Below are 26,429 nucleotides of genomic sequence, written 5' to 3' on the forward strand. Positions count from 1 at the left end.
ACAAGAAGAAAAAAAAGGATGCCGTAAGGACGGCGCCTCATGTAATCCTTTTACGTGTAAATAAAAGTATAGGTGGACTCTTGCCTTTAAAGGAAAAGTCTGGCGAAAATTTTTAATTAAGTATTGTATTGCCCTCCAAAAGTAATACAATTTACCAATATACACTTATTACGGGAAATGCTTATAAAGTGCTCTTTTCCCTGCACTAACTACTACATCAAGGCTTCACTTCCTGGATAACATGGTGATGTCACTTCCTGGATAAAATGGTGATGTCACGACCCGACTCCCAGAGCTGTGTGGCTGCTGGAGAGGATGCTGGCAGGGGGACACTGAGTGACATAGAGCACTGGAGGGACACTGAGCATCCCTCTGCCATCATCCTCTCCAGCAGCCACAGCCTGCACGGCTCTGGGAGTCGGGTCGTGACATCACCACGTGATCCAGGAAGTGACATCACCATGTGATCCAGGAAGTGACATCACCATGTGATCCAGGAAGTGACATCACCATGTGATCCAGGAAGTGAAGCCTTGATACAGTAGTAAGTGCAGGGAAAAAGCACTTTATGTACATTTCCCGTAATAAGTGTATATTGGGGATTTGTATAACTTTTGGGCCTTATGCTTATCAGGCGTGCACTTGTATCAGCTTCCTCCTGATGTTCTCTTCATAGTAGATTTATTATCAGGTGAATAAGTGTAGCTAGTAAGCTGCTTTATCATCTGTTACTATACATCCTCCTCTCTCATGGAGTCACAGGTGAGTAGGGGAGAAAAAAGATGAGAAATCTATAGGAAATTCCCCCCTTTATCTCAGTCACCTGACTCTTATAACGCCAGTGTAATTAGTGCCAAACCCTTTACAGCGATGTTCCCCAACCTCAGGCTTTAGGGGGATAGTGTTGGAGATCTAGGGGAAGCTTGTCTTCTCTGCGTTGTAGCATCACAAGCTTTGCTGATTGCGTTACTCACTATTAGAAGTTATTTAATACTTAAAAAACATTTCGGTATTCTTCCAGGAACAGCGCCACTGTAGTCCTTAGTTTGTGTGTGATCTGGAACTCAGCCTCTTTAAAGTGAAAGGCAGTGAGTTGTAATACAACAAAAAACCTGAGGACAGGTGTGGCGCTGTTTTTGGAAGAAAGTAGCTTCTAATAAAGAGTTATGTAAAACAGCAGCTTTTGACTGGCACAGCTAGGCTGGCATCGGCTGGAGGTAGGTAGGACTTGCATATATCAGTCATTTTTGCCACAACCTGAGGATCTGCTTTGAATATGAAGGTAACAACCCTTGTTTTACCCGTATATGAACTCATGTGAGTATAAGGTGTTTATACAGGACGCTCTTATCAGGTAATACATTACAGCTTTGTCATAGATCAGTAATGTGCAGCTTATCCTGGATTTCTCTTATCGGGAAGTGAGCATTAGGATTCCATTAACATTGTCGTATCTGTGTAACAAGCAGCGGCCATAGCCTAGGTGTCTTACCTGGACATAAACTCTTCTATAAGGGGAAACCTCTCTTTATCTTTTCCTGCACTATGAGTAAGAATGCTGTCTGCATTAGAAACACGTGGGTGAGAATCTGGGATTTAAGTTGATGCCTATTAGGCAATGAGCTGGCATGTGTTATCAAGTCCGAACGTGTGAACGGCAAGAACTGTTTTTCACGTCTGTACTCATTCTTCTCTTGTAGACCATTCCATGTCACAGCCCATCATGGTGCAGAGGAGACCCGGACAAGGCTTTCAGGGAAATCATGATGTCAACTCCGTGCTGTCTCCACGCTCAGAAAGTGGCGGTCTGGGAGTGAGCATGGTGGAGTATGTCCTGAGCTCCTCGCCAGCCGATAAACTCGACCCAAGATTCCCGAGGAAAGGAGCCTACGTGAGTGTGTTGTATAGAGACCTGAAGTATTGATTTATACACTATTGGACAGGATTAGGGAACTTTGCCTCTTCAGCTGTTGCACAACTACAACTCTCATCATGCCTGATGATAGCTGTAGTTTTGGAACTGCTGGAGTGCCAAGGTTCCCTACCTCTGCTCTAGGGGAAGTTCTCATCTGTATTTTGATCTGATCCAGTCATCTACTTCAGGGATGGGGAACCTGTGGCCCTCCAATTGTTGCAAAACTGCTGCCATCATGCATGTTCAGCCATAGCTTTGGCTTTATCCATGCTGTGAGTCAATGGAGTTTTATACAATGCTATACTTTGTTCTTTGTGGTGTTTTTCTCTCTGCTGACTTTCTTTTAGGTTCTGTGGCTTTGGCGTTTCTGTCCTATAGAGTTCATTTCTTCTGTTCATCTCAAAAACACCACTCCTGTAAGCGCACACAAAAAAAAAAAAAAAAAAAAAAAGCCATTCACACCTAGTGACAAAAACACCAGAAAAAAAATATCAGCCAAGATAATCTTTGGCATTTTTCCTGGCGGGGTCTTTTTTTTTTTTTTTTTTTTTTTTTTTTTTTTAAAGCCCAGAAAAATGCCATACAAAAGCTGTGTGTGAAACTGTGTCAGTCCTAGTGATGTCACGATACCAGAATTTTGAGTTCGATACCGATACCAACTTTTTTTTTTCAATGCTCGATACCAATTCGATACTTAAAAAATTATACTTAAGAAAAAAAACAAAAAAAAACCCCATAAGAATAGAAATGATTTCCCCCCCCCCCCCCCTAGGTTCAGGTCAGTACGAACCAATTTATGTTCCCTAATTTTATTACTTTAAAAATAAAGTCCCCGTTATTTAAAATAAATAAAAACTTGCCCAACTCTGACTCACTTTTTTTATCTCTCCGCCTGTCTGGCTGGGGGGTGAGGGGGCATTTTTTGTGCTGTGATCTGTAGTTTTATTTAGTACCATCTTTTTATGGGGTACTGAATTGGGTGGATTCTGCACTTGCTCGGTTTACCGTGCGTGATCAGGAAAGTGACAGGTAGTATGGACAATAACACTTCAGCTGCCAGGGATGGGGATTGTAGTCATGTAACACACAACTGCTATCAGGTGGGAGGATGGGGGTTGTAGTCATGTAACACACAACTGCTATCAGGGAGGATGGGGGTTGTAGTCATGTAACACTTTAACAATCAGAGGGTGATGGGGGTTGTAGCCATATAACAGACACCAGCCAGCAGGGGGGATGATGGGGGTTGTAGCCATATAACAAACCAGCCAGCAGGGGGGGATGATGGGGGTTGTAGCCATATAACACACCAGCCAGCAGGGGGGATGATGGGGGTTGTAGCCATATAACACACCAGCCAGCAGGGGGGATGATGGGGGTTGTAGCCATATAACACACCAGCCAGCAGGGGGGATGATGGGGATTGTAGCCATATAACACACACCAGCCAGCAGGGGGGATGATGGGGATTGTAGCCATATAACACACACCAGCCAGCAGGGGGGGGGATGATGGTGGTTGTAGCCATATAACACACACCAGCTAGCAGGGGGGATGATGGGGGTTGTAGCCATATAACACACCAGCCAGCAGGGGGGGATGATGGGGGCTGTAGCCATATAACACACCAGCCAGCAGGGGGGATGATGGGGGCTGTAGTTTTACTATTCCTGGTGTCAGGGCATGCTTATCGGTGAACTGGATTTGTCTGTGATCTGCAGGTTACAGCCCCCCTCCCCCTCCCAGTCAGAGTCAGGCCGACTGTAAACCCCCCACATTGTGTCTGCTCCGGAGTCTCCTGCCGGCCCCGGCCTCCCACCTCCTCACACTCCTGCCGCCCCCACCACCTCATAGTCCGGTGCAGATGTAGTGGCTGTATCTCCTGCCGACCCCTGCTCCAGCCTTCTCCTCTCCCGGACACCGCTCTCCCTCTCCAGCCCGTGACCCTGCTCTGCCCGCAGTCATTAGCAGCCGGGGTCTGCTACACACAGTAGCCGACCCCCGCTGTATATGGAGCGGGCTCAGGAGGGGGGTAATGCCGCTGTCAGTGTGACAGCGGCATCCATATAGTTACATAGCCGGCACTAGCAATAGCTATGTGCCGGCTATTTGAATTTGGCGCCGACGGGGGAAGAGGGTGCGCGCTGAGGAGGTGACAGGTGGGAGCAGGGGGCGGCACACAGAGAACACGGCCGGCGCTCATATAGCTGCCGGCCGTGTTCTCTGCGCCAGGGGCGTTGCTAGGGTCCCAAAACATCCGGGGCCCGGGCCCTCTGAGTTTCTCTCCCCTGTTTCTCTCCCCCATGCTTTTCTCCCCTGTTTCTCTCCCCCATCCTTTCTCCCCTGTTTCTCTCCCCCATGCTTTTCTCCCCTCTTTCTCTCCCCCATTTTTCTCTCCCCCATGCTTTTCTCCCCTCTTTCTCTCCTCTGTTACTTTCTCCCCTGTTTCTCTCCTCCATGCTTTTCTCCCCTGTTTCTCTCCCCCATGCTTTTCTCCCTTTTCTCTCCCCCATGTTTCTCGCCCGTTTCTCTCCCCCCGTGCCTGCTCACCTCCTTCTAGATCGCGGCTGCTGCTGTCCGCCTCACCTACCGTAGCGGCCGGAGGTGCTCCTACAACTCAATCAGCTCAGAGCGGGAGCGTGGGGCCGCTGCGGTGGGCATTGGCGCACGCGTTAATTGGATGCCTGCACCACGGCCCACCGCAGCGGCCCCACACTCCCGGTTTCCGCTGATTGGATGGAGGATCGTGTCCGGACGCTGCGGGCGGCCAGTAGGTAAGGAGGACAGCAGCAGCTGCAATCTGCGAGCCAGATGCGGCCATCAAAAGAGCCGCATCTGTCTCGCAAGAGCAGGGCAGAAGAGATCCGGGGCAGCAGGCATTTTATTCGGGGCATGAGCCCCGAATAAAACTGCCTAGCGACGCCACTGCTCTGCGCTATACCTTATGTTAAACTGCATAATAGCGCAGTTTAACATAAAGTTTCGATACCAGGAAATCCTGGTATCGAACTGTTTTTCGGCCCGGAATATCGATAGTAGTATCGATATTTCGGTGCATCGTGCAAAACTAGTCAGTCCTACTCCTGTTTTGGGCTAAAATATTCATATGAACTTAGCCTAGCAGTCATAATATAGAAACTCCACAAGTAAAATAAAATAAAAAAAATGTGCATCCCTTTAAACTATTGTTCCTCAACTTTAGTCCTTAAGGGTATAAACCCACACACCGTATACACAGCGTATTTACTGCTGCGATACGCAGCGAATACGCAGCAAAAACGCAACAAATACGCAACAAAAACGCAGCAGATTAGATCTAAATAACTGAACTCAGCATTAAATCTTCACCATCAAACTGCTGCGTATTTGCTGCGTATTTGTTGCGTATTTGTTGCGTATTTGCTGCGTATACGGTGTGTGGGTTTGTACCCTAAAGGGGCTGTTCACCAATGTTTTTTTTTTTTTCAAATCAAATGGTGCCAGAAAGTGCCAGTGATTTGTAATTTATTTCTATAAAAAAACAAAAACTGACATCTAAGTTGCAAAACTACTGTTTCCATCATGCCTGGACAGCTAAAGCTTTGACTGTCTAGGCCTGATTGGAATTGTGGCTGTACAACAGCTGGAGGGTCGGGAGGTTAAAGGGGTTATCCAGCGCTACAAAAACATGGCCACTTTCCCCTACTGTTGTCTCCAGTTTGGGTGGGGTTTTGAAACTCCGTTCCATTGAAGTAAGTGGAGCTTAATTGCAAACCGCACCTGAACTGGAGACAACAGTAGGGGGAAAAGTGACTATGTTTTTATAGCGCTGGATAACCCCTTTAACACCTGTGCTTCACACAAACTTACATTTACTTCAGTACTTTGGTTGTGATTGGTGTTTAGTGAACATCCAACACCAGGATTCAAATGCAGAGCTTTGTGATGGTTCTTCCTCAGCAGACATTTAGCAGCATTGTATTTACTTTCATACAGGGCGCTAGAGACTGCGATTTAGATGGACCAGAGAAGGCAGAGCAGAAGAGCAAAACTTCACCATTCGAAGAAGAAAAGAAACGTGATCTGATGTCCAATGACGGTGATGAAGTCTCCAAATTAAATGGCCGAGGACTTCCTAACGGGATTGATGCAGACTGCAAGGATTTTAAGTAAGACTGAAGATTTTCTCCTTTATTTGTCAGCATCTATAATTCACGCAGCATTGCCATAATCCTAATCTGAGGTTTGTATTTTTTTTTCGTGACCATTTCCAGCCGCACTCCAGGAAGTCGCCAAGCTTCTCCGACAGAAATCGCAGATAGAATTGTCCAAAACCAAAATGTGACTGAGGTGTTGGGGCAGCTGTCAAATCCTATGGTCAACAAGCCCCTCGCAGATGAGTTTGCAAGTCCTGAAGGACAGAACCTGGATGGCATAGAGCAAGTTGGCTTGGATTCACTGCAGTTTGACTACCCTGGGAACCCGCTACCAATGGACTCTGCAGGAGGGGGTGTTGGGCTGTTTGACTACAACACCCAGCAGCAGGTTAGTTCTCTAGGGCACATACTCTTGGTTGCATAAATTCACTTAGAAAGTGTAATTTGTAAAGAGAACCTATCGTTTATAAGTTAAGCAGATTTTTATTCTCAAATGTTCCTATGTATATTATATAATCCCTAAATCATGCAGTACTCATTGTGGCCACTAGGCCTAATAATAAGCTAACACTTACTGTTGTGTAAGAGACCTTTTTCAGCAGTGTTTCCTGGCGGTCATTCGCAGTACATGGTCACGGCTCCCCTCCTCCCCCTTTCTGCACATGGCAGAGAGCATGCCCAGAAACTTTGCCATTTAAAGTTTAATGTTTTTTTCAATACCCATGTAGCTGCTGTAAAGCTCATCTCTAAATGCTGAGCTTTATCTCAGAAAATATGTCTGTCTCTCTGGGATGAGAGCAATGATCATCACCTGTAATGAAGCTTGGACCCTGTTGTGTCTGCCTCCAGCTTTATAATATACAGTAGGAGTTACTGTCTCTGTACTTATAAAAAGGGGGCTGCCAAGAAGTGATTATACAGAACAGGATGCCTTATAGCCTTTATTCAAGATTAGTATGAAAGCTACAAACTTTATTAGAATTTTTCAGTCTAGACCAGGGGTGTCAAACTCGGGCTCTCCAGCTGTTAGAAAACTACAATTCCCATCATGCCTGGACAGCCAAAGCTTTGAATGTCCAGTCATGATGGGAGTTGTGGTTTTGGAACAGCTGGAGAGCCCAAGTTTAACATCCCCTCATCTCTAAATATTGAACTAAAAATTTTAAATAGACCCAAAAGTATAAAAATTTACTTTTTTTTTTTTTTCTTTTTTTTTTCGTTTCTTTTTTGAAACCTTGATTTTATCCTTAGGTCATGTCATTTAGTAAGGTGTAATCGGAACCATGTTTTCCCTTCCCATAGCTCTTCCAGAGGACTAATGCATTAACAGTGCAGCAACTAAATGCAGCCCAGCAACAGCAGCAACAACAGTATGCATTGGCGGCAGCACAGCAACCACACATTGGTACGTGATTATTTCCTATTGTAGACGTACTGGATTCTGCTGTGTACTTGGGTTACTGTGTGTTTGATATATGTGTAGGCCAGAGTAAGACATTGCAAAGCTATTCCTTAAAGTGAAAGTACCACTAGGTAAATAGCTTTTTTTTTAAATATTAACAGAACCAACTGTTTGCGAGCATAAAGCATTGGAGTTGGGCCGCCTGGCCCTCAGTGTGACAAACTCCCCTCCCCCCTGATTCTAATAGAGCAGTGTCACAGAGGGGAGGGGGTTTCATCACACTTGAGGCTGGCAGACCTGCCCCCAGTGCTTCATACGCGGCCCGTTCTCGGGAATAAACTGACACCATGCGTGGGAACCAGATGGCGGTTAATAAAAGGACCGTTCCATTTGCATCCCTGTGCCGGTCTGTTAATGTAAAAATCTCAGTGATGTACCTGGTGGTACATTCGCATTAACAATAGGGATTGTCCATGGGCAGCCCCGGGGTCCTTAGTATCGCCAAAAGCTGTCCGGCCACAGATAAAACCCACCTGGCTGTTGAAATCCTGGCCACTTTTATTGGGCATACCCTCACCAGGCTAGCATGTATACACTGGATATTCCAGGTAAAACAGCCTATCCACAGGATATTTTATTTTACTATCTCTATATTATAAAATCTTGAATTTTTTTATTCTGATCAATGGGCCTAATGTTAAAAGGCACAGTCACCAGAAAAAACGTCTCACGTGTCAGAGGCATGGCAAAAGTCTTGATTTGTGTCTTAAGTGATCAGTCCATGACTGATCGGGAGAAGTCACACTCTGCAGTCTTCTCTCGTCCATGTCATGTGAGAAGACTGCCGCATAACTGAAGTCTAAAGGGCGCGTCTCCTCACATTGGCAGCATGGTCCTCTCCCCACTTATTCTACTGATCGGTCAGGGTCTGAACACTCAAACACTGATCGATAAAAGTTTTTGTCAAAAGTTTGTGATAGGTACACCTTAAGCTGAGACTTCCTATGTTGTACAAATCACTTTCCAGTCCTTCCCTCTTTATCATCACAGACAGTGGTTACAGTGAAAGGTGACACTAGTGTACAGATAAGACACCACTCAGTTACTGAAGCTCACAGCTCAGTCTCCCCCTCCCTGTAAGGACAGAGCATGCCTAGTGGGGTATAGGCCAGTCTGAGTTCATGTCCATGTTGAGGTTTCTTTAAATTGCCTCTTTCATCATAGAAAACGTTTGACATGTCATAGAGACATATCAAAAGTTTTAATTGGTCAGAGTGTTTAGACTGTACCTATCATGAGAACGGTCAGAAAAGGAACCGCTTTGCAGGGTGTCCACTCCTTGATCTGTGTCAGCATAATTAGTCGGACTCCATAAACTTACATCATAAGCCTGACTAACCTGACCCAACTAAATTGCAATCAGAAAATAGAAACAGATTAAGAAAAAAAGGAACATGTTTGAAAAAAAAATAATCTAGGTGACTTTTTTTTTTCTATTGCCACGCTCCACTCACTTGTGTTTCATGTCATGCTTTTAATAAAGGTCTCTTTGTCTCCCAGCAGGTGTGTTCTCTGCAGGCCTGGCCCCCGCTGCCTTTGTGCCAAACCCTTACATCATTAGCACGGCTCACCCTGGCACCGATCCATACACCGCCGCTGGTCTTGCTGCTGCTGCAACTCTAGGTACGGCCGTATTTTTGTTTCTTTTGCCCTGATAAGTCCTGAAGAGAAGTCGATGAGGAAAATTAAGAAAATGCAGCATGCCCTGTGCATAATATATTAGGAAATAACAATCAAACACTTTGTATTGCATTTATATTTCACTATAAGGCTATGTTCACACACTGCAGAAACAACGGCCATTGTTGCAATGAAAATTGCATTGATTTCAATGCACTACGGCTGAAAATAATTGATATTGTTGACAATTATTTCCACGGCCATTGTTCAATACACTGTGAACAACGGCCTATTTGCATAGACTTCAGTGCAACACATTTTTTCATGACAAGAACGGCCGTTGTTTTACGTGCAAACAGCCGTTCTTATCCTACAAAATAAGTTGTGTGAACACAGCCTAAATGTTAATGTACTATCTGGATTGGACCCGATATTTTTTTTAGTGCCTAACATGTCACAAGGCAAAGTAAAAAAAAACTACAGCACCTTTTTATCTGTGCATTACAGGACCTGCGGTTGTACCACCGCAATATTATGGTGTACCCTGGGGAGTATATCCAGCTGGATTGTTTCAGCAGCAAGCTGCGGCCGCCGCTGCCGCCTCTGCTGCTAACAGCAACAACCAGCAGGCGGCGTCACAAGCAACGCAGAATCAGCAACAGGTAATGAACTAATCTAAACATATTCATATGTAGGGGTCATTCGCTTGGGCCGATGTGTTGCTAATAATGAGTGCCGATCTCACTGATAGACACTTGTTTGCAAAGCTTTGACCAGGCGAACAAGAGTGTGCAGCCCATTGAAGGGGTTATCCAGCGCTACAAAAACATGGCCACTTTTGCCCCACTCTTGTCTCCAGGTCAGGTGTGTTTTGCAATGAAGCTCCATTTACTTCAATGGAACAGAGTTTCAAACCCCACCCAGTCTGGAGACGAGAGCGGGGCAAAAGTGGCCATGTTTTTGTAGCGCTGGATAACCCCTTTAAGCTCCATTCCTTTAATGGAAAGAAGTTACAAAACCTGCACCCGAACTGGAGACAAGAGCAATGCTGTCTCTGGAAGAGAGTGGCCATGTTTTTGAAGCGCAGGCCAACCCCTTTTAAATGCATTACGGTTGGCTATACATCCCTTTTACACGGAGGCCCACACAAAAGATCCAGTCAGCTGGTGAATGGGAAAGTTGTGCTCACAACACTGGGCGGTTATCATAAATGAGCGTTTCTAGCAAAGCTGATTTTCCTTTTTAAAAGGACCTTAAATTGTGAGTAGGGATGGTCCGAACAGAGTTTGGTTCGGGTTCGTACGAACCCAAACTCACTGCAATGATTCCCGCTGTCTGCCCGCTCCGTGCAGCGGGCGGATGCAGCGGGAGGACCGCCTGGAAAACTGGGATACAGCCTATGGCTATGGCTGTATCCCAGTTTTCCAGGCGGTCCTCCCGCTGTATCCGCCCGCTGCACGGAGCGGGCAGACAGCGGGAATCTGATGCCGAGCGTTCGGGTTCATACGAACCCGAACCTCGGAGAGTTTGGACCATCCCTAATTGTGAGCAAAACTTCCCCTAACGCCAAGCATTTCTCTATGGCGGCCTAAGTAAGTACCCTTCTATACTTTGGTTAAGTTTGGAGGACAGTGACAGTGGCCAAACTATAAAAAAAAAAAAAAACATTTGGTGCATAATGAAGAATTTGCTTCGTTACCTAATATAAATCTGGTACATAAATGTCAAAACCTTGCAATGACACGACAGCTTAATGCTTGTACTTCACCTACGTAAAATGGAGATGTTCTGTATGGACAGATATAGCCGATGAACCCGCCGCATTTTCTTTAACTCTAAAATACTAAAATATTCCAAGTCTCATGCAATATATCTATATTTTCAGAACAGTACAGCTACTTGGCTGACAATAATGGATGTGTTTTAGGTAATGCGGGCTGCAGCCAACCAGCGTCCACTCACTCCCAGCCAAGGACAGCAAGGACAACAGACCGACTCCCTCGCAGCTGCAAATTCTGCCCTTGCGTTCGGACAAGGTCTGGCAACAAGCATGTCAGGTACGATAAGTTATCATCGATCTTGGCTTACGCTTGTCATATTGCAGTGGTGAAACATCTCCATTTTTTTTTTTGTTCCAGGCTACCAGGTTCTTGCTCCCACTGCCTATTATGATCAGAGTGGTGCCTTGGTGGTTGGTCCTGGAGCAAGAGCGGGACTTGCTGCCCAAGTGCGCTTAGTGGCGTCCACACCGGTCCTCATCAGTCCGGCAGCTGCACAGGCTGGTATGTGTGACACGTTGTCATTTCAGCACCCGGTGAACTTGCCTTTCTGCCTTGCAACCCTTCACCTTCTGTCTTTCTTTCCTGACAGCTGCCGCAGTAAATGCCACTGGTGCCAACAACCTTACAGCAGCCACAAATGGCATCTTCCGACCAATGGCCCCTCAGCAACAACAGCCACAACAGCAGCAGTCCCAGCCCAATGCCAACCTCCATTCCAGCTCATTTTACGGGAATAACTCCTTGACCAACAGCTCCCAGAGCAGCTCTCTGTTCTCGCATGGACCCGGACAACCTGGAAACACATCTCTGGGGTTTGGAAGCAGCAACTCTCTGGGTGCAGCCATTGGCTCGGCCTTTGGTGGATTTGGATCATCAGGTAACTTTATGCACCAGGTACAATGTTGAAGTTAGTAGTCAGCAGATGGAAATATAAAGTTATAGCTTAAAGGTTGGAATACAGTTCTGAAAGAAAAAAAAACATTTGGAAGTCTTACTATTGCTTAAAAAAAAATTTTGACGTGTCGGCCACATCAAATATTTTGATCGGTCAGGGTCTGGATACAGAAGCCCCCCAACCAATTGCTTAAAGGGGATCTGTCAGCACCTGGGCTTTACCTGAGGTACTGGCAGTCCCCTAGTGAGCATGGTGCACTTTGGTAATTTGTCCGTGGAGAGGATTATTCACAATCTCAGGTCTCCTACTGTAATAAAGAGTCAGGAGTTGTGACACAGTTTTTGTCGCACTCTAGCACACCTCAACACTGCTTCCTTCTCCCTCTCCTTCATGAACAATTAATGCTGCCCAGCCTCCTGCTCGCTCAACTGTCAATCAGTATCTGCCAATGGTTGTACCACCTAGCCCATGTTGGAGTGGTAAATTACTTGTCTACAGAATACCAATAGGTCTTTCTTTGGTTTGAATCCCCTGATGGAAATGAAATATGTCTTTGTTTTTGTTTTGTTTTCTTCATTGTATAATTTTTAAAAATAATAAGAATGAAAAGAATTTCCAATTAGGTCCACATTAGTAAAGTTTTTTAATACTATTTTTTTGCATCATTGTATCAAAAAACTAATTTTAAAACTAATTTGGACATGACTGGCATTTTTTTACGCTTTTAAAAATGCTAAAATACTACTTTATTTATAATACTACTTTATTTCCATCAAAGAAATCAACCAAAAAATGAACTGTTAATGGTCTCTAGACAGGTGAGTTACCCCTTGACCACAGCTCCAGTACATTTGGGCTCAGAGATTCAACTATATCTGAGTGTTTTTCAGATGTAAACCGCCTACAGAGGACTGATCTGCAATCAGAGACACTGGCTGACAGCTGAGTGAGCAGGAGGGCAGGTAGCATTGATTATTCATGAGAAAGAGGGAGGAGGAAGGAGTGGAGAGGTGTGCCAGAGTGCGGCACAAACAACTCCTCTTTGACACTTCATTACAGTAGGATTGTACATAATCCACTATATGGACAAATGACCAAAACGCACCATGCTCAGTAGGGGACTGCAAGCACCTCAGGTCAGGCCCGGGAGCAGACTGATTCCCTTTAAACAAGCAGAGAGAAGTGCTTGGCTGAGTGCTTTTCTCTGTCTCATTGCAGGACCGCTCAGCTAAGTGCTTCTTTCCCGTCTGCTCAAGTGATCGATGGAGTTTTCAGCACCCAGAATCTGACCGATTAAAGCGTTTGATGTCTTTTTGAAATGACAAAAGTGTGTTTGTTTGTTTTTATATATAAAAGTGACACTTAAAGGTCCAAAGCATGTGTGGTATTAGCAGTTCTATTACTGTTGCTGTTAGTGTATGTTAGTTTTCTTCTCTGTTCCATGTCTGTTACTTGTCTTCCAGATGCCAGGCTGGGATATTTTCTTCATTGACACTGTCTGGTTTTTCAATTGTCTTATTTTTTTTATGTTTTTTATTTTTTTTTATTTTTCATATTTCACTCAGTTGGGAATTCGGCAGGTGGTAGTGGCTCCAGAAGAGATTCTCTTTCTGCTAGTTCTGACTTATACAAAAGGTCCGGCAGCAGCCTGGCACCCATAGGTCAACCCTTTTACAATAGCCTGGGATTCTCCTCCTCTCCGAGCCCAATAGGCATGCCTCTTCCAAGCCAAACGCCCGGCCATTCACTAACACCGCCGCCGTCACTTCCATCACATGGATCATCATCCAGTTTGCATTTAGGTAAAGAAAACCGAGTCTGTTCTGTTTTACGTTGTGTGTTTGTGGTCGTGAACGTGTGATAAGTGTATCCTTGGTGCGTTGTTTGTTGTCCTGTTGTTTTTGCCTTGTAACCTTACAGATAGGGCTTTCTGTAATGGTGATCTGGGCTACAGATGACGTGAAGCCTGCCTTCCTTCTATCAAACTCGCCAAGTAGACCAATTTCACCCAAGTGTGGTATGGGTGGTCTCGACCACTGTCTGATGACTCTTATTTCACTTGGGTCATTAGACCTGTGGTCAGATTTGGTCTTGTGGCCACATTATGCTCTTGTGAACTTGGCCCTGAGCTCTGTACATGTCTGTGATCATCATTATTTCCCTTTGCCAATACAGCGTATCTATATACTACAGCACTGTACAAGAGCCCGTCATGTCTCACACTGGTTCCTGTCTCCCACATGGTTGACATTTAGATTTCCCTACCTTGGACATGTATGCAGGCAAGGGATAATTTTATGAGAAATCAGATCTTTTTCTGTATAGTCAGTATGTGGCTGATGACCACCCCTGATTCTTTCTATAGTTATAGGTCACATGACCATGACATCACAAGTGCAGGCCAGCAGTACAGGAAGTAGTAGCACTGGCATAAAATATCATTCATGGTAAATAATAGTGTGGGGGGGGGGGGGGAAATTCACCCAAATATACCAAAGTGCAAAATTGCACATTTTTGATTGCATCAAATCCAGAGAAATTGTAGTTCTCAAAATTGTAGATCTCAAAAGTGATCAAAAAGTCGCATATATGCAATCAAGGTACCTATAGAAAGTACAGATCATGGCGCAAAAAATGACACCTCACACAGCCCCATAGACCAAAAAGAAAAGCGTTGTAAGCCTGGGAATGGTGTAATTTTAAGGAACACTAAGAGGGAGATTTATCAAAGGGTGTAAAATTTAGACTGGTTCAAACTGCCCAAAGCAACCAATCACAGCTCAGCTTTCCTTTCAGCACTGCCTAAAGCTGAGCTGTGATTGGTTGTTGTGGGTAGTTTGCACCAGTCTAAATTTTACACCCTTTGATAAATCTCCCCCTTAGTGTTTTTTAATAGCTGTCAAATAAGTTATACAAAAGTTATTACGTATCGTGGTAATCGTTCTGACTTGAGGAACATGTCAGTTTTGCAGCATATTTTATGGAAATGTTCCTGTTACAAAGTACCATTAGTGGTGCAAAAAATAAGGGCTCATGTGGGTCTCTAGGTGAAAAAATGCAAGCGCTATGGCCTTTTAAACACGAGGAAGTATAAAACAAAAGCACAAAAATTCAAATTGGCTCCGTCCTTAAAGGGTTAAAGGGGTAGTTCATAAAAAAAACTTTTAAATCAACTGGTGCCAAAAAATGCCAGCATTTTGTAATTTACTTCTTTAATGGCGCGTTCACACCTACAGGATCTGCAGCTGATTTTCTGCAGCAGATTTCATTTAAATAACTGAACACAGCATCAAATCTGCTGCAGATCCTGTAGGTGTGAACGCACCCTAAAAAAAAAAAAAATCTCCATTCATCCAGTACTTCCAGCTGCTGTGTGTCCTGCAAGAAGTGGTGTATTCTCTCCAGTCTGACAGTGCTCTCTGCTGCCACCTCTGTCCATGTCAGGAACTGTCCAGAGAAGCAGCAAATCCCCATAGAAAACTTCTCTTGCTCTCCAGACTGGAAAGAGTAACACTTTCTACAGGACATACAGCAGCTGATAAGTACTGGAAGATTTTTTTTTTAATAGAAGTCAATTTTTTTTTTTTTTTTTTTGCTGCTGAACAACCCCTTTAAGGTTTAGGGCTTCACAGCCAAATCCGCCATATATGCTCATTGCATCTCTGCCCCTCATTGTGTCTTACGATGTATCTATGCTTTACTGGTTATGTTGTTGTTCAGTCTATAAGAGTGTAGTTGTCAAAATTATTTTTTATTCTCATAATCTATTTAAAAAAAAGAAATTGCTTTTTTAAACTTAAGCTTGATGGGCCAATGTCTAACACAAGACTGTGGCACTGCAGTGATACGTTGGATAGGTGGGTAGGGTTAAAGACTAGAGAGGCCAAGCCGCCATCTTATATTTATAATACTGTGATGTTTGTATGGTAATGGAGACCCTTTGTTGGATAGGAGGGCTGACAAACGGCAGTGGTCGGTATATTTCTGCTGCCCCTGGAGCCGAGGCCAAGTATCGCAGCGCTGCCAGTGGATCCAGTTTCTTCAGCTCCAGCAGCCAGCTCTTCCCACCTTCCCGCCTACGATACAACAGGTCTGACATCATGCCCTCTGGACGCAGCAGATTATTGGAAGACTTCCGCAACAACAGATTTCCAAACTTGCAGCTCAGGGATCTTATCGGTCACATTGTTGAGTTCTCCCAGGACCAGCATGGATCCAGGTAGGTTATCGTACACTGTCTGTCATTTACAACATAGCTATCTGACTAGGCTTAAAGGGGTATTACAATCATTTATAATTATGGCATATCCCTGGGGTGTGCCTTAAATGTCTCATAGGTGAAGCCCCTACTTATAAAGATTGCAGTAGAAGGAAACTCCGTGCTTACAGCTCATATAGACTTTAATGTAGATAGCTCCATATGTGTCCATCTAGATCTGTCCCCCTACCCCTGGGTTTAAAGGGGTGCTCCAGCGAAAATCTTTTTTTTTTTTTTTTTTTTTTTTAATTCTATTTAAAAATCTCTAGTCTTCCAGTACTTATCAGCTGCTGGATGTCCTGTAGGAAGTGGTGTATTCTCTCCAGTCTGACACAGTACTCTCTGCTGCCGCCTCTGTCCAAGTCAGGAACTGTCCAGAGCAGTAGCAAATCCCCATAGAAAACCTCAGAGATGGCAGCAGAGAGCACTGTCAGACTGGAAAGAAAACACCACTTCCTGCAGGGCATAAAGCAGCTGATAAGTACTGGAAAAGACAAAGATTTTCACTGGCGTACCCCTTTAACAGTGCTGGGAGGGGGGCTATAATTGGACCTTATTAAATAAAATATAAAGTCTTCTATGTTTTATCCCCCAGGTTTATCCAGCAGAAGCTAGAACGGGCCACTCCAGCAGAACGCCAAGTGGTTTTCAGCGAGATCCTGCAGGCCGCCTATCAGCTGATGACAGATGTCTTTGGAAATTATGTTATTCAGAAGTTTTTTGAAGTTAGTAACTTTTATCCATTCCTGACTTGTTAGGTCCAAAACGCACCACAATCTGCCCCATAGCTGGAATCTCCTACTATCCAGCCAGGTATCTCAAGCCTGGTCATATCGCCTGCCTCCGCCATGACACCCACTTCCTGGTTCAAGCACAGTGCACTCTGGGAGGTCAGTCTATACTGGGTGGACCGGTGGATGCTATTGCAGGTTGACACATCCCCTTCTATATACCTGGAACAGTCCAGGGATGGATATGGCACCAGCGCTGGTATCTGCTCTCTAAATGAGCATATTCCTATATTCCCATCCAGATGACAGAGAATCAGAATGGATGTGTTAACTCCCCTCTAATTTATAGGCTTGTAAGACTAGAAACAGGAAAACAATGGACACTGTGACACACAGTTCTCTATTTGGAGTATATAGCTGCCTGTCCTACTCAGATATCAGTAACAACAATATAGCTGGCAACCTGGGGGACATGACTGCATGAGTAGGTTGAATAAAACATTGGATTTTTTTTTTTTTTAATTTTTTTTTTTTTAGCACTGTTCTGAAAATCCCTTGTGTGTTTTGATGCAGTTCCCTTGATGGCATATATTTTTTTCCGCAGTTTGGTAGTATGGATCAGAAACTGGCATTGGCAACACGTATACGTGGACATGTACTCCCATTGGCTTTACAGATGTATGGATGTCGGGTAATTCAGAAGGCTCTTGAATCCATATCCCCAGATCAGCAGGTACGTGGTGGTTCAGTGAAACTGCTTAAAGTGAATGTGTTGCCTACATTTTCTTTTACTGACTTCAGATGCTAAATATTGTTCTTTTATTCTAATCTGTTTCTATTTTCTGACTTTAATTTTTATTTCACTTTTTGTAAATTTTATGAGGGCGGCCATCTTGCCTAGGCTGTTTTTAACAGCATTTAGTGACATGCTTTACAGCAAGCCTCATGGACATAGATGACAATAGACAGACTCTGTCCCCTTGAAGTAAAATATTACTGAGCGCGTTCTGTGACCTGTGAAGAGGTCATTCCACAGGGAGCTGCTATTGTCTCCTCTATCTACTGGTGTCACATGACACTGCAATGCTGCACAGATCACTTTACAGCAGCCTCCTCTTATCACCACAGACACAACAAAGTCTCAGCTTAGTTTTAGCCCCAGTGGTGAGAATGAGAACTGCAAGATATCAGGATTATTTTATAATATAGATAGAAAAATGATAAATTAGGAAAACTGTCACCAGAAATTCTTTGTTTTGTCTCTTCCAGAGTGAGATGGTGAGGGAGCTGGACGGACATGTCCTGAAGTGTGTCAAGGATCAGAATGGAAACCACGTGGTCCAGAAATGTATTGAATGTGTCCAGCCGCAGTCCCTGCAGTTCATTATTGATGCCTTTAAAGGACAGGTATATACATTGTCTGCCCATATTCCAAAATCTTAAAGCCAATGAACCATCAGTTGTGATTTATGCTAAACATACGTTGTGAACATGGCCTCAGAATGTTTATGGGTGCAAAAAAGTTAAGGGAAACTTCTATACATTGATCACAAACATGATTGCCTTAATCCGATATAAAAAAAAATCTGTGTTCTAGCTGGGATTTGGTTTCTATTTATTATTAGTGTTGGTGTAATGACATGTGTTGTCATACTGATGCCTGCCTTTCTCCCTCAGGTGTACGTTCTTTCTACTCACCCTTATGGCTGCAGAGTTATCCAGCGCATTCTGGAGCACTGTACGGTGGAGCAGACTATGCCTATCCTGGAGGAATTACATCAGAGCACCGAGCAGCTGGTGCAGGTAACGCTCATCCCTCTCATTTCTTGGCTGCTATACGTGAGGTCTTATCTCTTTATTGGATAAAGGCCGGTTGGTGTATGAGGACCACATGGGGTCTTCTGGTAGCTGCTGTGGGACAGAAGGGGGGGGTCACACATTGTGTGGGTGCCTGGTACAGATTGGTTATTATCGGCTGTGGGGTTTGTACTGTAGGACTGCTCTTTACTTGTACACAGTCACTAGGAAAGCAGGAATCCTTTACTACCAGCTATTGCCCTAAGCTGTATAAAGTTCCTTTTGATAAGCCCTCTAAATATTTGTTCCAAGGGTTTCCCTACTGTTTTTTTTTCCCAAACTGTTTGTTTTGTTTTAGTACAGGTAAATTAAAAAAAATATATAATTGGCTTTATTAGCCGAAAAATGCATTTTTATTATGTGTTCATTGTTCTCTTATGGAGAGGTGGAGGGAGATGAGGCACCAAAACAGGACAACAAAGAGTTAATTTACAGCTACATCACCGGGCTATCTCTTCTGAAGTCAGCACTGACCTCTTTGACTTCTGAATACCGTCTTTCACACAGGTCCCGCTGTGTAATCCTTCCCTTTCCATAGATTACACAGGGCCCCCGACTGATGTAAAGTCGAGTCGAGATTTCCTGATATTCAGCAGTGAATGAAAGAAAGGAAGGCGGGTGGGGGGGTGGGGGGTTTGGCCTGGGGTAAGTCTTTTTGAATGCAGATAATGGCATATTTGCCTAATAAACCCAATTACAAAGTTTCTTAAAATCACCTGGACTATTGATTTCTGCAAAAAAACTAAACAAAACCGTGACACTTTAACCTTTTGCAAAAGCAGTTTGGTAACTAATGCTGCACAGTTCCTAGAAAGCCCTGACGGCTAATTCACCGCTAATCACCTAGACTTAATATGCTTTGTGTCTGTAATGTCACGTTGTAGGATCAGTATGGGAATTACGTCATCCAGCATGTACTGGAACATGGCCGATCAGAGGACAAGAGCAAGATTGTGTCTGAGATCAGAGGGAAAGTCTTGGCGTTGAGCCAGCACAAGTTTGCCAGGTAACAGAAACTATTCAGCGGCATCATATTTTTTAAAGGGGTACTCCATCGCAAATCTTTTTGTTTTCAGAAAGTTATCTGGTTTCAGAAAGTTATACAGATTTATAAATTCTATTTAAAAAAAAAAAAAAGCTCCAATCTTCCAGTACTTACAGCTGCTGTATGTCCTGCAGGAAGTGGTGTATTCTCTCCAGTCTGACACAGAGCTCTCTGCTGCCACCTCTGTCCATGTCAGGAACTGTCCAGAGCAGAAGTTTTCTATGAGGATTTTCTGCTGCTCTGGACAGTTCCTGACATGGACAGAGGTGGCAGCAGAGAGCACTGTGTCAGACTATAATATTAACTATCTTCAGTAACTGAGCTGAGCTTCCTCTTGGGACATGTTTCTGGTATTGCATCTGGACCCCATTGACTTGTGAGCTGTAACCAGACGCAGCCCATGGAGAGATGCGGACGTCTAATCTAAGCATTATACAGTTGTAGATAGCAGTGATGGATACTAAGAAGAAGGCATTTACTTTTATCTCAGCTAATCTATAAATAATACTAATAATCTGTCTATATGGCAGAGTCCATATTCAATCTGGTGTAATTTTTAATGTCCCCCGAAGTACGTATCCCCAGGTATTCCATGTTCTCCTTATAGTCTTTTACCTCCAGTCTATTTCCCAATGATACCTGGCCCTTAATCTGGAGACCTGATATTTCAAAAAATAGTACGCCCCCCCCCCCCCCCTTTTACAGGATTCATTCAGGACAGTCAGCAAAAATGGGAGAAGGATCTTCCCATGCCTTCTATATACTTCATAGGACAAGACGAGGAGACGAGTTACCGGTGATAGACTGCAGGGTTTCTTGGAGTACCCCAAAAGAAATCTGTCTGTTCAAGGCTTCCCTTTGTTCCAAAAATTATTCCTGAATCTTTTTGGGCTCCGACGTATATGCCCCTTTAGAAGTACGTACTTCGTCAATCCAACGTGATTCTTTATAACTTGTGATAAAAATTTATTACACCTCCCCCCCCCCCTATAGGATTGCCCACCTGCAAAGAAAATCTTATGCCTAGCCTTCTCTCTGACTAAGTTCTCCGAGTTTTTTTGTGCTGTATTTAACTCAGGTTGTACGCAGAGTCGTTCTCAGAATAAACACGTGTACTTTCCTGAATTCTCACAGTTTCCTGATTTCGAAAGTTTCTCTTTGCGTGGGCAATCCTACTGGACACAATTCCCCTATAAAATGCTTTCAAGGTATCCCAAACAATATTCACTGAGGCCGTCCCTATATTGGACTGCAAAAAAAACTCCATTTGTTCGTCAATCTGACGCAAATCACCTAAAACAGAATACCAATACACATTTATTCTGGGGGAGATTGGTCTGAACACGAAGCGACAAAGTTGAACTTCCAATAATATTGGTGCATGATCAGAGACTGTGCGCGGTAAATATTTAATTCTCCTCACTGCCCTCAAACCCTCCTCGTTGGTAAAAACCATATCGATGCGGGATGCCGTACTGTGTGTACTAAAACAGGAAAAAAACCTGCTGCTGTGGATATTTGCACCTCCAGACATCCTGCCACCCTAAAGAGGGGGGTATCTAATCTTGACTCAATCACCCTCCCTCCTCTTATGTCTTTGTTATGCACCATAACCATATTGAAGTCCCCGCCTACATACAAATACCGATACGATTTATTCTTTAGAAACTCTAGCAGTGTTAATAGTAAATCCAACTTAAAAGGAGGGGGAATATAAAGAAATGCCACCACAACACGTACTTTCTCCCAGTCTGCCTCCAGGAAGACATACCTCCCTCTGTCGTCTATCTTCTTAACCACCTTTAAATCCACGTCCTTATGGACGGACACAGGTACCCCACTAGAGAAGGCTGAGAACACCGAGTGATATTCCTTAGTGACCCACCGTTTCGTTAGCAGTCTCACTGTATCATTTAGCAGGTGTCTCCTGTAGGCAGACTATGGCAGGGAGACGGGAAATTATACCATCAAAAATTGCTACCCTTTTTTCCTTTTCCTTCATCCCTCGTATATTCCAATATCCAAGTATCCTACTCATGACCAAACCTCAAAAAAAAAAAAAAAAAAGCGTCCGCTCCACGTCTCCGCGACAAATCTGCAGCGGCCAGAAGTTCCATGGCCACCAGGGAAGCTACCTCCAGCCGTCCCGCCACAGCAACGGGCATCCAAGGTGAGCGGAGCTCCCGACTCCCAGAGCTCCACATTCCCGGGCGGCGCACTCCTCCATGCCGCCATCCGCTCCAGCACTCGCGGAGCCCAGGTAGTCAGGGGGAGGAATGGTGAGAGCGGGGAGGCATAGCGTGCAGCATTACGTCCTGCCACTAGCCCGCCATGATTCCAATCTGTCTATAGAAGCGTGCAATCCTTTCTGGTTTCTCATCTGTATTTCTCCATCTCTCCTCAGTAATGTTGTAGAGAAATGTGTCAGTCACTCATCCCGTGCGGAGAGAGCGCTGCTGATTGATGAGGTTTGCTGCCTGAACGACGGTCCTCACAGTGCCTTATACACCATGATGAAGGACCAGTATGCAAACTACGTGGTGCAGAAGATGATTGACATGGCAGAGCCGGCTCAGCGCAAGATCATCATGCATAAGGTAAAGAGGCTGAGGCCTCCACTCTGGCATGTGATGTCAGCGGAGAAAGGAGTCGGGCTTGCTGCATACTTAAAGGGGTTATCTAGCGCTACAAAAACATGGCGACTTTTCCCCCCACTGTTGTCTCCAGTTCAGGTGTGGTTTGCAATTAAGCTCCATTTACTTCAATGGAACTTAGTTTCAAAACCTGCACCAAAACATTGAGATAAGAGAGGGGGAAAAGTGACCATGTTTTTGTAGTGCTAGATAACCCCTTTAAAATACAAAGTCACTATGTGTAGGGGTTTTATGCACCTTGTTGTATAATATTTCTACACATCTCCTCCATTTTTGTCTGCTTCTCTAATACACTGCCCTGTCTAAGCATCTATGAATTCCCAGTGAAGCAGCAATAGCCTGTAAGTCTCCACACTCAGGTGAAAATATTTTTCTTTCAAATAAACTGGTTTCTGAAAGTTTTATACATTTTTGTAATTTTTTTTTTTTTTTTTTTTTTTAAATCTCCAGTCTTCCAGTACTTATCAGCTGCTGTATGTCCTGCAGGAAGTGGTGTATTCTCTCCAGTCTGACCGGCTTTCTGCTGCCACCTCTGTCCATGTCAGGAACTGTCCAGAGCAGCAGCAAATCCCCATAGAAAACCTCTCCCGCTCTGGACAGTTCCTGACATGGACAGAGGTGGCAGCAGAGAGCACTGTGTCAGACTGGAGAGAATACACCACTTCCTGCAGGACATACAGCAGCCGATAAGTACTTGAAGACTGGAGTTTTTTTAATAGAAGTAAATTACAAATCTATATAACTTTCTGCAACCAGTTGATTTGAAAGGAAAAGTTTTTTGCCGGAGTACCCCTTTAAGGAGATCTAGTATCCCTTGGATAAGCATCTGAGAAATTAGAATCCAATCTAAGAACCAATTTTTTTTCTCCTTCTGTAGATCCGACCGCACATCACAACGTTGCGTAAATACACCTATGGGAAACACATACTGGCCAAGCTGGAGAAGTACTACATGAAGACCAGCAGCGACCTGGGGCCAATGGTCGGGCCGTCGAACGGCATGCTCTAGGGATGAGAGAACACGGCCCTCACATTATACTCCAGTCGCCAACGAGGAACCTTTCCCCCCCCCCCCCCCCCTGCTTCTTTTCCCCTTAGTTGATGTGTACCACACTATTTATTGTCCTCCCTACCCGTCCCTCCAGCCACTGTGGGAGACTTACCCAGCCGCCTCGCTACTACAAAACCAGAGCCTGTAAATGATGTAATTGTATCAAGCTGTCACATATTTTGTAAATTTTTACCTTGTAAAGTTCCTGTAAAAAGTGGTAGTTTTTAAAGGGAAAGTACAGTATTTTAATAATGCTGGTTTGCTGGCCGGGTCAGTCTCCCATCAGCTCGGAGGGGGTTAATCTGTAAATAGAGTTGTCATCTTATTTTGTGACATTATAATATTTCTTTTAATTATTATTTTTTTTTCCCCCTTCCCCTCAAATCTTTTTCAAGTTCTTTTCCATCGGCATTTTAGGCACATATAGGATCGGAGCTTAAAGTGGCCTGCATACACAGTCAGGGTCCTTTTATTTAAAGGGGAGCTCTCGGCAATCCTGACATCTGATATAGGAAGGAGGAGCGATCGCCCAGATTTACTATGACTGTCTAATTACTAGACAGTGTTAACTTTGAAAATTCCTAGACTGTCTAGTCTAAGTTTAGATCAACTATTATTTAGCTTAAACTGCACCCAGGGTCCTTCACCTGAATTCCAGCACAGTTTTGGTGCAAGGGCCATGAATTCTGCTGCATAGACGATGCCCGTAGAACGGCAGCAATGAAATCCACTGTAGACATTGTCCGAACCCAGACGTCCCTAGTGAGAATATAAAAGGGGTGTAGTCTGCGACTAGAATAAAAGGGAGGTGGTGATAGCAGGACCCCCCCCCCCCCTCCCCCTTTATTGTATGGTCACCGTTATCGCCTACAGGTCCATCCGTCCAGCCTCATTGTTGTAAGAATTAGTCGGTGACCTTCCTCAGGCCACATAATATCCACTTGGACTGTAGTAGAAACAGGGATGCACATAAAGCTATATGAAATTGACAAAGCCAGGACATGCTGGGAGTTGTAGTCTGGAGCGAAACCAACGTTTCTGGGCTGGAATAGATGGAACATTTTTGTTCGCCTCCATGAAATGTAGCAGAGCCATGTAGTTATTAAGGTCCAGCAATACAAGTATTGCTTTAGCTCACTCACTTTACTGCCTGCTGGAAAGACTTGTGTGTGGATACACAACAGCTGTCATTTCCCCCCCCCCCCCTTTTTTTTTTTTTTTGTTTTTTTTTGTTTTTTTTTACATTTCTTTAATTTGCTTATAATTAAGTAACAAGCGATGTCACAGCAGCTGATGATGCTGTTTTTGTTTAATTTTTGTTTTTTTCTTCAGTTTCCTTATTATATATGCACCATCCGAGGCGATTTACAGGCCTATTAACTATTTCTTTCCTGGTGCACAGATCATGCAGCAGAGGCTTTCCATGCATTGCCTCCAGGGGCGGCTCAATGAAATCCGTTACCAGAGCCTCAAAATCCCCAGATAAATTACAGGAGTCCGAGAAGACGGCTCCATTTTTGTTTCCTGTTTTAGCACTGATGACGAATCATTGCTTAGCTCTGCAGTGGTAGTTTTTTATATATATATATATATATATATATATATATATATATATATATATATATATATATATATATATATATATATATATATATATATTGTACACAGTGGTGTGAATTTTTATTTTATATTTTTTTTTATATATTTTTCCCCCCCCGCTGTCATCATTAGCCAAATCGTATAGATTTAGATAGTGAATAAAAATCCTTTTTTTTTTTTTTTTTTTTTTTAAGCGCATGATAAAATAGATTAAAAAAAAAATATTATATATAAATATACATATATATATATTCGAATGGCTTTGTTTGTAATTTTTTTTTCTCTCCCTTTTATGGGTCCTATATAAATATCGGCTTTGTATTGTATAAGTGTAACTAAATGAGTAGTTGACCGTTTACAGTCTCGATGTTTAATACGAGCCTTGCTTATTTTGTAGTTGGTTGTACAGATTGTACATTTGTAAACCTTTTTTGCTGTATATGTCACTTTCGTTTTCACCTCCTTCCATCTGGGAAGGGGTAAAGAAAAAGAAGAAAAAAAAAAACTTTTTTGCATTTTAGTGTACATTTGGGTGTCTCTATATTGCCTTGGCAAATAGTGTTGTATAATGTAAATTTCTTTAAATCAAGTTTTTTTTTTTTTGTTTGTTTTTTTTAACCAGTCTTTCTACAGCTATATAAATATATAAATACCAGCTATCTATTTATCTAGCGCTGGAGAAACCCGTTTTTGTTTCTACACCACGGCTCTAAGCTGTCGATAGGAATCGATGCAGTACATTGTGCTTAGTGAGTAGAAATGATCTCTATATGTCATGTATATAAGGGAGAGCCTCGCGAGTAAGAAGGCCACTGGCTTGCTTTGTATAGTACTGTATTTTTGATTAGCCTGCTCAAAGCCAAGAGGTAAAAAAACAAAAAAGAAAGAAAAAAAACCTTATGTAAATTATTGTCAATTTTGGTGAACATACAACATTGTATCAATAATCTATAGATGATGTACATTTACAAGCGGCCTTATGTACATTTTCCAATGATCTTTTTAAAAAAAGGCAAAATTGTGACCACATGTGTATAATTAAAAGACTTTTTAATCCTTTCGTTTGTTGTAAATTTTTTCCTTTTCTATGAAAACCTCTCCGATAGAGATGAGCGAATCTGGACAGACTTGGTAAGCGGAGCGCAGATGAAACAAAGCAAATCTGTACAGTAACAATGTAAACGAGGATACAATGAAGAGGTAGCATCTGATTATTGGATGCTGAGTGCTACCTCTTCTTTGTATCCTCATTTACATTGTTACTGCCGAGACTGTTTTGCTAATGTGGCAAGCACCCCGTCCATTGTTCTGTACGGAGCCGTACACAGTGTCAGGGTTGGTGCCGACCTTTCTCCTTGTTCGGATGAAGCGAATCTTTAGTCTTAAAGGGGTTCTCCAGCGCTACAAAAACATGGCCACTTTTCC

At 43.6% G+C, this 26,429-nt stretch overlaps 1 protein-coding gene across 2 annotated transcripts in view; it reads left to right on the forward strand.

Moving 5' to 3' along the window:
- The window catches only part of PUM2 (pumilio RNA binding family member 2), a 47,815-nt gene extending 21,751 nt beyond the window's left edge, over window positions 1-26,064 (forward strand). Inside the window, exons 5-22 of one of the 2 annotated variants that reach the window (XM_069973130.1) lie at window positions 1,701-1,891; window positions 5,891-6,063; window positions 6,169-6,439; window positions 7,354-7,456; window positions 9,014-9,136; window positions 9,641-9,795; window positions 11,061-11,190; window positions 11,272-11,415; window positions 11,504-11,791; window positions 13,375-13,611; window positions 15,761-16,028; window positions 16,663-16,792; window positions 17,403-17,531; window positions 18,068-18,205; window positions 18,476-18,601; window positions 19,540-19,661; window positions 22,105-22,297; window positions 23,232-26,064. In XM_069973130.1, coding sequence (XP_069829231.1) covers window positions 1,701-1,891; window positions 5,891-6,063; window positions 6,169-6,439; window positions 7,354-7,456; window positions 9,014-9,136; window positions 9,641-9,795; window positions 11,061-11,190; window positions 11,272-11,415; window positions 11,504-11,791; window positions 13,375-13,611; window positions 15,761-16,028; window positions 16,663-16,792; window positions 17,403-17,531; window positions 18,068-18,205; window positions 18,476-18,601; window positions 19,540-19,661; window positions 22,105-22,297; window positions 23,232-23,363 — 3,053 coding nt within the window. In that variant the 3' untranslated portion in view covers window positions 23,364-26,064. The remainder of the gene's footprint in view (window positions 1-1,700; window positions 1,892-5,890; window positions 6,064-6,168; window positions 6,440-7,353; window positions 7,457-9,013; window positions 9,137-9,640; window positions 9,796-11,060; window positions 11,191-11,271; window positions 11,416-11,503; window positions 11,792-13,374; window positions 13,612-15,760; window positions 16,029-16,662; window positions 16,793-17,402; window positions 17,532-18,067; window positions 18,206-18,475; window positions 18,602-19,539; window positions 19,662-22,104; window positions 22,298-23,231) is intronic. The other variant, XM_069973131.1, reaches the window with a different exon arrangement.
- The last annotated feature ends 365 nt before the right edge of the window (window positions 26,065-26,429 follow it).

Source organism: Dendropsophus ebraccatus, chromosome 6 (assembly GCF_027789765.1).
Source record: "Dendropsophus ebraccatus isolate aDenEbr1 chromosome 6, aDenEbr1.pat, whole genome shotgun sequence".
Lineage (NCBI taxonomy): Eukaryota > Metazoa > Chordata > Amphibia > Anura > Hylidae > Dendropsophus > Dendropsophus ebraccatus.